The sequence below is a fragment of the Papilio polytes genome, unplaced genomic scaffold, assembly GCF_000836215.1.
Source record: "Papilio polytes unplaced genomic scaffold, Ppol_1.0 DF823731.1, whole genome shotgun sequence".
Lineage (NCBI taxonomy): Eukaryota > Metazoa > Arthropoda > Insecta > Lepidoptera > Papilionidae > Papilio > Papilio polytes.
Window position 1 is genome coordinate 1667645 of NW_013525473.1, and position 12839 is coordinate 1680483.

Sequence of the window (12839 nt, forward strand, 5' to 3'; positions counted from 1 at the left end):
AAAAAAAAAAAAAAAAAAGATATTTCCAACCTAATCTAACTAAAATAATTAAAACTATTCAGTCTCACTATCTTAATTGTTTTTAGATTACAAAATAACGGTATCAAAAATCTTCGAGAAACGGCTTTTAATTTATATGGAAATTCTGCGGTTTGTAAGCGATTCGGAGTTTGGGTAGAAACATTTAAATTGCTTTTCTATGTGGCCTTAAAGGAGTTACATTTTGGTACAAAAAGGCAAAATAATACGCACAACACACCGTCGACAAAATGTTTTCCTCTTTTTCATTTAAAAAGAACACATTTTAGTTAGAAAGTTTAGATACCTTCCCTCAATTTAAGGATCTGTCGTGATAATAATAATTAATACTTCTATACTAAAACATAGGAGAGAAATCAATGCGTAACATATCAGAGAAAGTATTAAGCTTATGTTGTTTATTGTCTATATGTAGTAATTGTAGCTGGTGGCTAGTATTGTTATAGTTGTATACTTACCTAATAGAGACAAGTATCATAGCGAATATGAGGTATTTCCCGAGCAGCGGCACCACCAAAGACGTCGGAGGGATAATCTCCACAACCAGTAGAAAGAACACGTGCAGACTAATCAAGATGGAGATCGATAGTGTTACCTGAAACAGTCGCTAAAGTCAATGATAGAGTTCCCATCTTACCAATATTATAAATGCAAAAGTTTTGGATGGTTGTGTGTTAGAGTTTGTAGCCTAAAACGGATCTCCAGGAAATTTGGCACAGATGTAGAGTACAGTCTGGAAGAACACATAAGCTACTTACCTTTGTTTTTTTTTTGAATACCATGCAGATAGGATCGCGGACCAAAGTTAGTGTTACTTTGACCAATACTTAACGGCAATTATATCGTGGTCAATCACGACTTTATTCACTATTCCATTTGCACAAAAGGAAAAAAGCTGCAATGGCTGTCATGTATGGAATTAAATATTCCTCTGTGGTCGAAATATTTTTTTTTGTGTCAGTAAAAAAGTGTGTTGACCCTAAATACAAAGTACACTTTTTATCACTTAGGAATATCAGTAGGTACACGTAAAGTGTACTCATATATTGACTCAAGGCTTATTCATGTTTACTGCCCTTAGTCCCCACTTCAAAGCTTTTGTAGAGATCGTCTGGCAAAAGGCACGTATGCCTGTTTATCTTAAGTCTGAATTGGTCGTTGGGCTTTTAGTAACACATCATTATCGAATTGGTTTTGTATCGAACCTACCCGATGTTTACATGTTTCGAAAAAGGTTTTGTTTGACGTAGAATATTTAAAGCAGGTAACTCTAACACATGTTTACATAAAATATACGAGTATTTGCATAATCTGTATTTGTTTCTCGTTTGAATTATTTGTTTAAATACGGTTGTAAACCAAAGAGGCAGTAGTGATTACGGATGTCGATTTACATGTTTAAACGTTTTTAATATAAATTGATAACCTATAACATCCCTGAAATATAATTTACAAGTATAAGATATGTTTTACTTTATTGCAGACACTCGGTAATCGCAATGGAAATGCACAATGTGGTTTTAATCAAGGATTAAACATCAATCAAATATTAATTAGCAAGTCAATTAAATGCGAGTTAAGTTCAACATTAATTAACAGTCAATAAATAACATCGTTAAACACGTTATCTTATCGACGGAGTAATTCAGTTTGTAATAAGACGGGCCGGGTTTCTACTTGATGGATGGTTATTATAATCTCCTCTGAAATTTAGTATTCAAGGTGTGGAAAGATGGAGCCAATAAATTTCGTGTTATATTTCAGGTTTAACGCCGGCTTTACGGCCTCGTTAAAGCAATTTTGTTCACGCTGTTTGCTTTATATGTTTTGAAGCAATATCTTAACATTCAAACTTTTGCGTAAAATTTTCGACATGATTCGACAAATTTGTTTGATTTATGCTGTTCTAAATTGGAGTTGCGAGTTGGTTAGAATTAAAAAACTCCATGGACTAATACTATTATTGTGATATCTTACACTAAGCTGTCAAGCCATAAGAGTGATTGTCAGACTGTCAGTTTTTTTCAATAGCATTAAGGTATTCATGCAGTCAGTACGTAGTGTTATGGGAAAAGCAGCGAGCAACGAGCTACTGGATACGGATGTTACACCACGTAACGTCAGTCAGTACCCACCTTTAAGAGACATCAAATACGTTACAGAGACTATATTATCTACTTTAATCGGTTCGTAAACTTTATTCACCTGACTTGATATTAAAAAACAAAGACGGTAATAACGAAGGTGTTTACCTTTTCTCCGCTGTCTGAAGGTAGATAAAACGTGAGCACGGTGAGGAAGGAGATGCCCATGCACGGTATAATGATGTTAACCGTGTAGAAAAGTGTTTTCCGCCTCATCGTGATGTTGAACGTTATATCCAAGTACGGCTCGTCGCAACACGTGTAAAATTTCTCGTTTCTGAAAAACAACGCAATTATTAACGCACATTTAGGTATGTTACGGTTTACACGCATAAAATTGTTACGCAAATTTTTTAACACACATTAAAAAGGAATTAAATCATTCGTAGCATAAAATTCTCTTGTAATTCTAAATATTTATTACATGTAATGATCTATTACATATCTTTTATTGATTATTCAATAACTTCTTATAATGTCGTCCACTTAAACGAGATGTACACCGTACTTACAATTTACGACGAAAGAGAGACATAAAAATGCATATATGTACGCAATTTAGTGGAGTGCGTCATAAAATGCTTCCTCGTTATTATATCTAGCGTTTCTATTACCATAATGTAAATGTAAGGTGAGAAAGAAGTCTCTGAGGTGTCAACTTCAATAAACAGCACAAAATAATTCATTTTATAACGGCGAAGACTTAAGCAAAACCATTACATATACTATTATTTTTGTAAAAATGTACAAAAGTATAATATTTTTATATAACGTCTTGATTTATCTGTACTTTCTTTTAACAAATTTCAAAGGTCATAAGTAAATAACAAGAATGTATCTTTAAAAGTTTTAAAAATATGGTCCAAAAAGTTTCTGATAACTCGATACGCACGTCGTAAATATAAGACAGTATAAATTTTTTCCCAAAGCTTTCTATATTCGAGAGATTATTGGAAAACTTCCATCGTAATAAGCATGAGGCAAGCTAACTTACGGCAACTTTAATTATTAAGTAGGAAGAGTTGGGAGGCTTTCAACGCTTACAGTGATAATGGAAGATACCCTGAAGGCGTGTCGACGTCGACTCAACGTCACCGTGAATTAAGTTATTTATTGATATTGATAGAAAGTTGTTTACATTATACAATATTTATTTACCTAAGTAATTAAATTCATAACAAACTTTTAAATAAACAAGACAACTAAGTTAACAGGATAATAGAGACTTTATAAAGTTCAAAGATAATTGTTTAAAATAATGAAAAAATAAATTACAAAATAGGTAACACAATTTTTGCTCGTGTTTTACCTCTCATTTAGGTAACTACTATGGTAATTTATTATCCTTTGTAGACCTAACTGCCCAGTTAGGTCACAGGTTCGAGTACCCACTCGAAAGTGTAGTTAGTCAAATTGTTTAAATGACATTTTTAATTATCCAAAAGTGATATATTCACTCAAATCTATTGTTGTGTGATTACAAAGGGGTGATGTATCGATGTGTCCTTGTAAAGACGACTCGTGATAACGGTGTGGGGCGGATTGAACCTCACAGGGCGGTAACTCGAGGTCGTAAAAGTGTCGAAGCAATTTTACGGTAAGACGCTTAATACGGCTCATGTTCGTATTATATTTGTACTTAAAGATATATCAGCAACATCAGGAGCGCAATGGTGAGGGATTCCTTAAGATTAATCCTGGCACGATTTACCTTATTTTACCATAAAAGTTAACTTGGACTATATATTACAGTACTTAATATGATTTTCAGATAGTCAAGTTGAATAAAATTACACTCAATATCTATGTGAAAGTTCAAACTTATGCGTAACCTTCTACTAATTGCAAGGCAACTTATACGTCGACGTAACGCGCATGAATAAACCACATTTAAGTATTTAAAATAAAATGTAACTTTATCACAATATGTAAAGTTTTCACATCTAAGTTTTGATAAAGTCATTAAGTCGCAGACACGTCGTATTTTATAGAAGCGGTGTGCGATAAGGTTGAATGAATAGTGTTTTAGTGAAGCTTAAGTTGGCATCAAAGTTGACGTGAAGGCGAGGTAAGTGACGTTAGCTTAATAATGGGCGGCGTGCACCGACCGACGGCACCCGGCCGTAGATGCGAGGATAACGTTTTGAAGATATTTTACTGCATGAACATCTAAGAGCTCATGCGTTTTATCTCGTTGTATAATACGCTACAATTTAAAGAATATATGAATGGATAAAATCTTTATGTTATAAATTTTTAAATTCGACTTTAACTCTCCTCCACCATTATTTATATTAACGTTTACTAATAGCAGTAATCAGAGTTGTCAAGTTGGCACTAAGGAAGTCCTTGAGTGTTTCCTATCTTATCGTTTCTTATAAAACCTTATACCGTATTAATTTATGGCAAGAATTTAAGAATTTTGAGACTTTTGATTAACTTAACTAAAATCTTATTTTTTTTATAATTGTTTGCAGATAAGTGTCATTTAAAAAAATAAAATCTGGTTAAAAAATTAAATTGTGATTATAGTAAGGTACTTTTAGAGGCACTCTCGATAAAGTCTTGGCTGAAGAGTGTGGCGAGTAACTTTTACTTTACAGCGTAGAAATAACTTTGTCACAACGCCGTTAAACTGAAGATTAGGTTGCTTTAATTAATCTTGTCGTAAACAAATTATAAACTTCAAGTATGTAGGTACAAATAAATTTTCTAACCCAACAAAAATTAATCTAGACAAAGTTAAAAGTCAAACATTTATAAAAGTTTTAATTAATTAAATGATATTACTTTCTGTTATACAATTATAAAATTTATTTCCATTTACATTGTTCTTGGAATAAAAAGCTCTCAATACTGAAGTGCTTAAACGAACTGAAAGCGAATAAGAAATTTAATTGATGAGAAGTTTGTACACCGCTGGATTTGATTAAAGCAGGGCAACGCCGCAATCAAAACTTAGTACGTTGAAAATTTTCAAGTTTTGCATTTGATTTTAAGAATTTATTTTAAATTGTAACTAAACTACAAAAACTACTAACAATTATTAAAACAAAAGCTAATAAGTATTTAAATAATTACCAAAAAAATACTAAATCATTTGTAACAATAAAATGAGTACGAAATAGTAAACAACATAAAGAATACTTTTGTTTGTATAATGTCCTTTAAAATTCACTTTTGTATTATTTGTTAAGGTATCGTATTTTGTGAAATAAAACGTAGCTCCCTCAACAAATCCATCGTAATTGTCCCCAGCGGTTAGTGTCTGTGTTTAAATTCTCTTTGAAAGGCCGCAAATCTTTTGTTGAGCTTCATAATGGATAATACTCGAATCAATGAAGTTTATAGCAGAGACATGTTAGATTCTTTTGAAGAGGTTTTACCGTGACTTTACTATTTATTTATAAAAAAGTTAACAGACAATTGTAGTCCGTGTGTTAACAAAATCACCATAGTTAATACGTAACGACTACGAACACTGAACTTACTTTCATTTTTTTTTATAATATAAGTTGGTAAACAAGGAAGCGGCCACCTGAATCCGACCACTGCCCATAAACATCGGCAATTACAGATGCGTTGCCTTCCCCTAATTGACGGAAGAGGAGATGCACATGAAGAGGACATTTCCCCTTCATATGCGTCTCCTCCACCGTCAAATCCACTTTTCCTTCTCATCCTTTTCTCTTATTAAAAGGGTGGAAAGGGAAAGGGACTAAATTTATTGGGTAATTATTTAAGTTAATTATCCTTTCATCTATGTTAGAAGGTGGAAAAACAATAGTTAAATTTAATTTACAAAAACTAACCTGACTGCGGGTACTTCGAGTATGTCCCATTCAACTGACATGTAGAATTCTGAAAGATCGACTCCGACGGACACCACATTGCTGCCAGCTTGTTCATCCATATGTCTGAGGTCGACCTGTACACACGCACTCCACAAACATTATTCAGTACTTTATGTTGTCATTCAAATATAAGGACATTCAATATTGTAACAGATTTTTTTTTTATTTAAAGATAAATCAAGGAAGACAACAAAAACATTTTTCATTATTTTCAAATATGAAATTTGTTGTCAAGGATAAGGTACGCAGAAATTTTCTTGGAATGTGACCAAAACTATTATTTCTTCTTTTAATTTTCTTTGAAGATAAATTTTGTAATCTAAATTAGTTAAGTAAAGGGTTTATAAAAGGATATCTTAAAAGTATTGTATGTTATTAAATATAAAACATCGACAATCACGAAAAACACATAAAACACACACTTTATTTGGCAATGCTTTTAACTGTTTGCTTTAGTAGACAGGCGAGTAACAATGCAATTTATTTATCTACATATTTGCATAAAACAAAAATATGTAATTAAACTTTAGCCTTTATAAACCAAACATAGCGTCCAAATATTTTTGTTCAAATGCAAATAATAGATTTATTCATTAAAATCAGTTTGATTTATTTTTAAAACACCTCGTTTTATTTTGAAAAAAATCATTAGTTTAACTCGAGACATGCACCCTGCCACACAATGTGAACCTATGCTAGAATACCACACATGAAAACACCATCTGGTCTAAAACACTAAATCAAACTCGAGCGCCGTTAAATCATAACAGCAGTTAAATGACGTCCTTGGAAGACGATAACGACTAAACCATACCACAGAGTGTGCCAAGAAGGTACCTGTGTCGACAAAACGATCTAAAACAATTAATGTTAATAAACTTTTAAGTCCACTCTTTTAAAACATTTATTACCAAAGAAGACAACAACAATAATGTCAATTCATGCGAAGTAATGACAACGCGTAAACTTTTTTAACACACCTATGAATGAAAGTCCGGATATTCTGGTGATCGTGAATCGAGGAGTCGGTCTTCTTATCGGACTCTGACGCAATCGCAAGGAGGTTTTAATTGCTGTCTGGTAACAAATGACGTGGTCGTCTGTTCCCTGCGATTTGTCACAAACAAGTAACAGAGGAGATCGGAATACCGGCTCCGCCGCGCTGTGTGTGTGCCGCACATCAGCCATGCGCGTCATGCCAAATACATTACATTACTTAGGAGCATTTACTTTTTTAAAATTTAGCAATTAATGTGTACAGTTTTGGCATCGGCGTTGACTTTCTAAAGTGTAGCGGTTGCATGCAATTTTAAAGGGTTTCATCGATTGAATCTTTGAATTCCGTCGACGAAATGGCCACTACTTTCAACATCTAATTCGGACTGTGTGCACTAAGGACTCCATGTTTGAATTTGAGTTGGACTGTATCTGAATCATCATTGTAATGTCAATATCATGCAATGGTCAGTGACACCGAATTCTTCCAGCCACTAAAGAGTCGCTAATAGGGAAAGGTATAAAATATGAACGATGATACCAACTTATGTTCGGAATTGTGTCCAAGTATAATTCTGTGACGCGGTGTACTCCTGTTACGTAGTGAGCGTCTTGTGAGGCGTGTGAGCCGAGGCAGCGGCCGAGTGTAGCGACGTGATCGGGAATGCAATCAGATCAGACAAGCCGGAAACGTGCTGTGAGTAGAGTGCAGACACGAGAGGAGCATGCAGCAAGCATGGGAGGGGGCGCGTGTGTTGTGTGTGTGTGTGTGTAACGCGAGCGGAGCCAGCTGGGAGAGGTGTGGTTGTCGGCGCCGCACCGCGCAGCGCTCATTCGATACTAAAATAGTAAGAATTACACAGAAACATATTTACCCAGAAAAGATGTAAAACAAACATTCAATGTGGATGGTTTTCCAGAAGCTAATAAAAGTCAGCAGACAGCGCGGCACGGCTCAGCCGGAGCGGGACATGTCGGGAGGGATAAAATCGAGTGATGTTGCATCCCATATCACCTGGCTTTGAAATTTTATACCTTTCCGTGTCGAGCGAGGAGGGCCGATCGAACTAAGTGGAACCGACCGAGTCTCTGTCTGGAGCATTTGTGGACACGCGCGTAGATTTACTGCTACTCCACATATTACAAGAACATCATCATCACAATAGATATAATAAAGTTGCAACATGACAGAGCTAAGGCGCTGTGGGGTGAGCGGGCGGAGAGCGGGCGGCCGGGGAACAAGGGCGCGCGCTCTGCGCCCGGCTGCAACCGCCACGCGCTCGCAGAGAGCCAGTAACATACCACATGGACAAAGTAAGATAATACACGACGAGTTACGTTCGAGCGGACAAGCTACTGCACGGACATCGGGCGGGGCGGCGGGCCCTATGCTACGACCCGCGCGCGCGGCGCCAAGCGGCGTACAGCGGGGCGTCACCTTAAAGCCGTCATATGTCCAGCTGCCTAACTTAAGCACACAGGTTTGCACGTCGTAAGGAAAGAACTCGACGTCGATCGAGCAGGAGGACTTATAGACGGCGGGCGGCTGCCACACCACCATGCCGTTGTAGTAGACCGTTGCCTTGGTCATCAGCGTCACCTCGTAGTTGCCGTCGGCGCTGCGGACAAACAAAGCGGTCAGCCGGGGCGGGGCGACGCGCGCATTTACCTTGAATCCGTCGTACGTCCAGCTACCGAACTTAAGGACGCACGTTTGCTCGTCGAACGGAAAATATTCCACGTCAATTTCGCAGGAAGACTTGTAAATTGCGGGCGGTTTCCATTCGACTAATCCCTGGTGGTAGATGGTCGCCTTGGTCGCCAACGTTACCTCGAAGTTGCCGTCGGCACTGCAATGGTAATGCATTTTTACAAGCGGCACGGGCCTCTAAGAGGACCCCTCTTGTGGCGTGTGTACTATCGCGTATGTACTGTTGCGCTGTCGGTTGTGACGTTTTCATTTGCCAGGCTGCTGAGTGCCTACGAGATATCTGTGAGTGTTTCTGTTGCTGTAGTGCGTATACTTACTGATACGATGTGTGTGCTCTGTGTAAACAGTTGGTCATTAATATTTCCTATTAAATTATTCATACAAAATCCATATACGTGCTGATATTAGTGCTAACTAATACGAAATTAGTCTTAAAACATAACGTTGCGTGAAATAAAATATGTTTAAACTCAATTGTAGTGCTTATAATGCATAATGAAAATTTCGTTATCTGCTAATTTTTAAATTGATCGATATATTTTTATGAAGTTTATAAGTGTTTAAGAATTTATCTAAGGTTAAATTATTAATTTACTAAGTTTTTCTGCGCGCAAATTTATAAATTAACGTATACGTTAAAAATATGAGATAACTGTAAATAAAGTTCAAGAGCACGTACAGTATCTTGAGCATTTCCAAATCTTTTATCAGTGAACATTACGATATAAGTTCAGACCTTTTATTTAATCAAAAGTAGGTAAACAAAAAGGGGATTGAGTAAAAGGAAGACGCGGACATTAGGGCGGTAGGCACAGGTTGCGGAGACGTCGCAAATGAATAACGAGAGCCGACCGAATCGTTTATCAAAGTCCGTCTGAAGGCGACAGAGTCTGCGGACAGGACGAAATGAATGTCGTCTTATAACTCAACGACAACTGGACCCCAATATCTCCCGTCAAAGGAAATCTTGGAGTTGTAATTACATTTTTCATATCTCTGCATTGCAATACAAAATTTAATTATCTAAGTGACAAGAGAGTGATGGTTTTGGATGGTATGTATAGTGTTATGTAAACGGGTGCTGACGAATGTGGTGTTGTTCGATCGGCATTTTCCACGGTGTGCCAGCCAGATTTACTTATTTTGGTAAAAGACAACTAGTTTGTTAAAATTAATTTCTATATAAACTTATCAATAAATTACCTTCATTTGGGTAGAAAATAAAACGGCGAAGATGTTTTAAAAGATACGAGTAGTTCGTGCTGTAATTAAAATTTTAATAACAGACTTAAAGAGGAAAACGATCAAAATAATTAGGACGGAAGAGGAAAGGACAGTAATAAAAAAGGTGTAAATGTTTCCGTAGGTTTTTAATGCCTTCAATTAAGCTGCGGTCAGCAAGGGACAATACACGTCAATTTATTATTTTCAGGCTAGCTCTTAAAGAGATACTGAGAGATATTAAGTAGTCTTCCTTAGTATTTCGTATCTTAAATCTAGTCTCTCTTAGCAAATTTACGAGATCTCTTATTTTGTGTTTTTAATATTCTCATATTTTCTATATGACCACTTCTATATAGAGAGTAGAAATGGTAGAAATGTTCGTATCTTTGTACAAAGGGTCGGTTATCTAATTATATTAAAGCAAATTCCCGGAGTCTTATATTAAAGCGCGACATCCTGCCGCTAACTTTGTTATTACGAATGTTATCGCGCCCAAGTTTTAAGCGCTTCCCGCTTTTATGAGGATCACAGAATTTGTGAACTACACCGCAGAGACGTGCCACCTTCAATTCAATTTTGATTTCGCAAAAACCGCATTATAATGATGGTTGTTCCGAAAATAATCTTTACTCCTCGTTTTACGTTTTTTTAAGTACAAAAAATAATACACATTTGTTTATGTGGATTAGTAATAAAAAAAAGCAATTGCTGTAAAATATATTTTTTTTTATCTTTTTAATTCCAGATTTATTCAGAGGTAATAAACGTACCACGCAAAATCTTATTTTGCATAATTTGCTTTAACATGAAACCAGTGCACAAAATTATTGACTTCCGGTCCCTAGCGCCCTGTATATTAGCTGATTTACCTATTTATGTAGGAGCTGCGAGTAAAAATGCTTAAAGCGTTCTGTATCCAATAATTTTAAACTATTGGTATAGACAGTGCTATTTAATAGCTAAAAATTTTTTTGAATTAACATATTTAATCTCTCGTTTGTCTACGAATAATTTAACATTTTCACAGTAGACACATACACCTCTGTGTCAATTCATGTTAGTGGAAAAAAGGTTTAACATTTACATCTGTTAATAAAGTATTTTTCCAATTAGACATTATAGAAAAGCATCAGTATAAATTAAATACTGATATGAAAATACAATTTTGTACTGAAACCTTTCCCGTGTGCGATAGCAAAAATATTTCGCTATAAGTCAAAGATAATCGGAAATTCGCGATTCAGTTTTCACCGGATACAGCGGCTTTGCGGGAACAATGGACAGTATGGGCCTGAAAGCAGCTATTGTGTGAATCTTAGCTCTATCTGCATTTATACCCTAAGGGAGCTTAATATTTTAAAATATATTTTAACGTATTTATAAAACTTCTATTATGAAATGAAATACAATTTTATTATATAAATTTAATTCTTTTTCTTTTGTTGAATTTGCAATATGTTAAAACACGCCTTACCAATTTCTTGTGTATTAAAACACAGGTAAATAGGGAATTTAGTTTTGATATTATGAATTATGCATTACGTGCAACGATTCACTTTCTGTTCTGAAATAACACATAATAATTACCTTATTAATTATAACTATCAATTAGCTAAATTTTAATAGTGAATTTCACGCTGATGTAAAGTGCAATAGACAATTTTCTTACCAACCTTTTCACAAGAAGTCAGGATCATATCTAGATTTAATAATTAATAGTGTGTTTTATTATCATTGGAACAGTAGTTAATAGTGCTATTTAATAATTGTGTTAATTACAATCGTTTAAATGTAATGTTTAGAGTTATGGTGATTTAAAACAGTGTTACGTGCTGTTTGAGTTGTGTTTAATTAGACAAAATTATTTATATGGTAAATTTTAATTATTGCATATTAAGTAAAACCAATTTTAATGTGCATCTAGTAACAATGCCGTCGGTAATAAAATATTACTAGTAAAAAAAACGTCATATTCAAACCAAAAATATTGATAACACTTAAAACAATCATTTGCTAACATCATCATATCATCCCTTCTATCTACTGCTAAAATAGGCCTCAGATAACAGCCTATACCGTACAATATCTTCCATCAAATGTTCATTATGTAAGCATTGACGAGCTTCCCAACTTACCTTGTACAAATGGTATAATATTCATTTGTTTCTTTCGAATTTTATTCTAACTTGTATTGTTGATATACTGATATACTAGACATTGCTACTAGATAGGCATTTCTTTTATAGGGTATTAATCATAATTTAAAATGAGACTAGTTATATCTCACTTATTGTAGAGCACGATGTCGGGCCGCCAGATGTGATCTGAAGGCACGTGTAGCATGTGGACGCCGCCGTACTCGCGCGGCTCCCAGCGTAGCTTGTAGTCGTACCACGACTGCTCCACCCACAAATTCGTCGTCATTATTTGGTTCTTTAAATTCTGCAACAAAACATATGATATTATAACCAGTTAACTAAATATATTGAGATACTATGGTACTTCGTGAACGAATAAGAAACGAACATTTGTAAATCATTCAAGCTGTTCAGGCTAAAGGAAAGCACAATGGAATGCTTACATATGTATGCTCGTTAAAAATACTATACTCTTATTTTAGTTGGACCAAAATCATATAAGAACTTTACTTAATAATTCAAACTGATGTAGAAAAAATAAAATTTGAATTTAAAATATGCTGTATATAGTTTTAGTTCATGTTATAATGTAGAGTTTTAGAAAAGTTATGTGCAAAGTAAGTCTTAAGTAAAACTGTTACCTAATATACATATTGCTTTTGAAGCTTTTGAAGACTATAGTCGACCAAATATAGTCACAAATGCACGACAATTCTATCATACGATAAACCGC

General features: G+C 35.1%; 1 protein-coding gene across 2 annotated transcripts in view; it reads right to left on the reverse strand.

Annotated features, from left to right (window-relative positions):
• LOC106103757 (acetylcholine receptor subunit alpha-like) overlaps positions 1-9122 on the reverse strand; it is an 18358-nt gene extending 9236 nt beyond the window's left edge. Inside the window, exons 1-4 of one of the 2 annotated variants that reach the window (XM_013283613.1) lie at positions 8703-9122; positions 5996-6111; positions 2292-2460; positions 498-634 (exon numbers count right to left, since the gene is read on the reverse strand). In XM_013283613.1, coding sequence (XP_013139067.1) covers positions 498-634; positions 2292-2460; positions 5996-6111; positions 8703-8900 — 620 coding nt within the window. In that variant the 5' untranslated portion in view covers positions 8901-9122. Of the gene's footprint in view, positions 1-497; positions 635-2291; positions 2461-5995; positions 6112-7017; positions 7175-8702 lie in introns of those variants that run through there. The other variant, XM_013283614.1, reaches the window with a different exon arrangement.
• Between the last annotated feature and the right edge of the window lie 3717 nt (positions 9123-12839).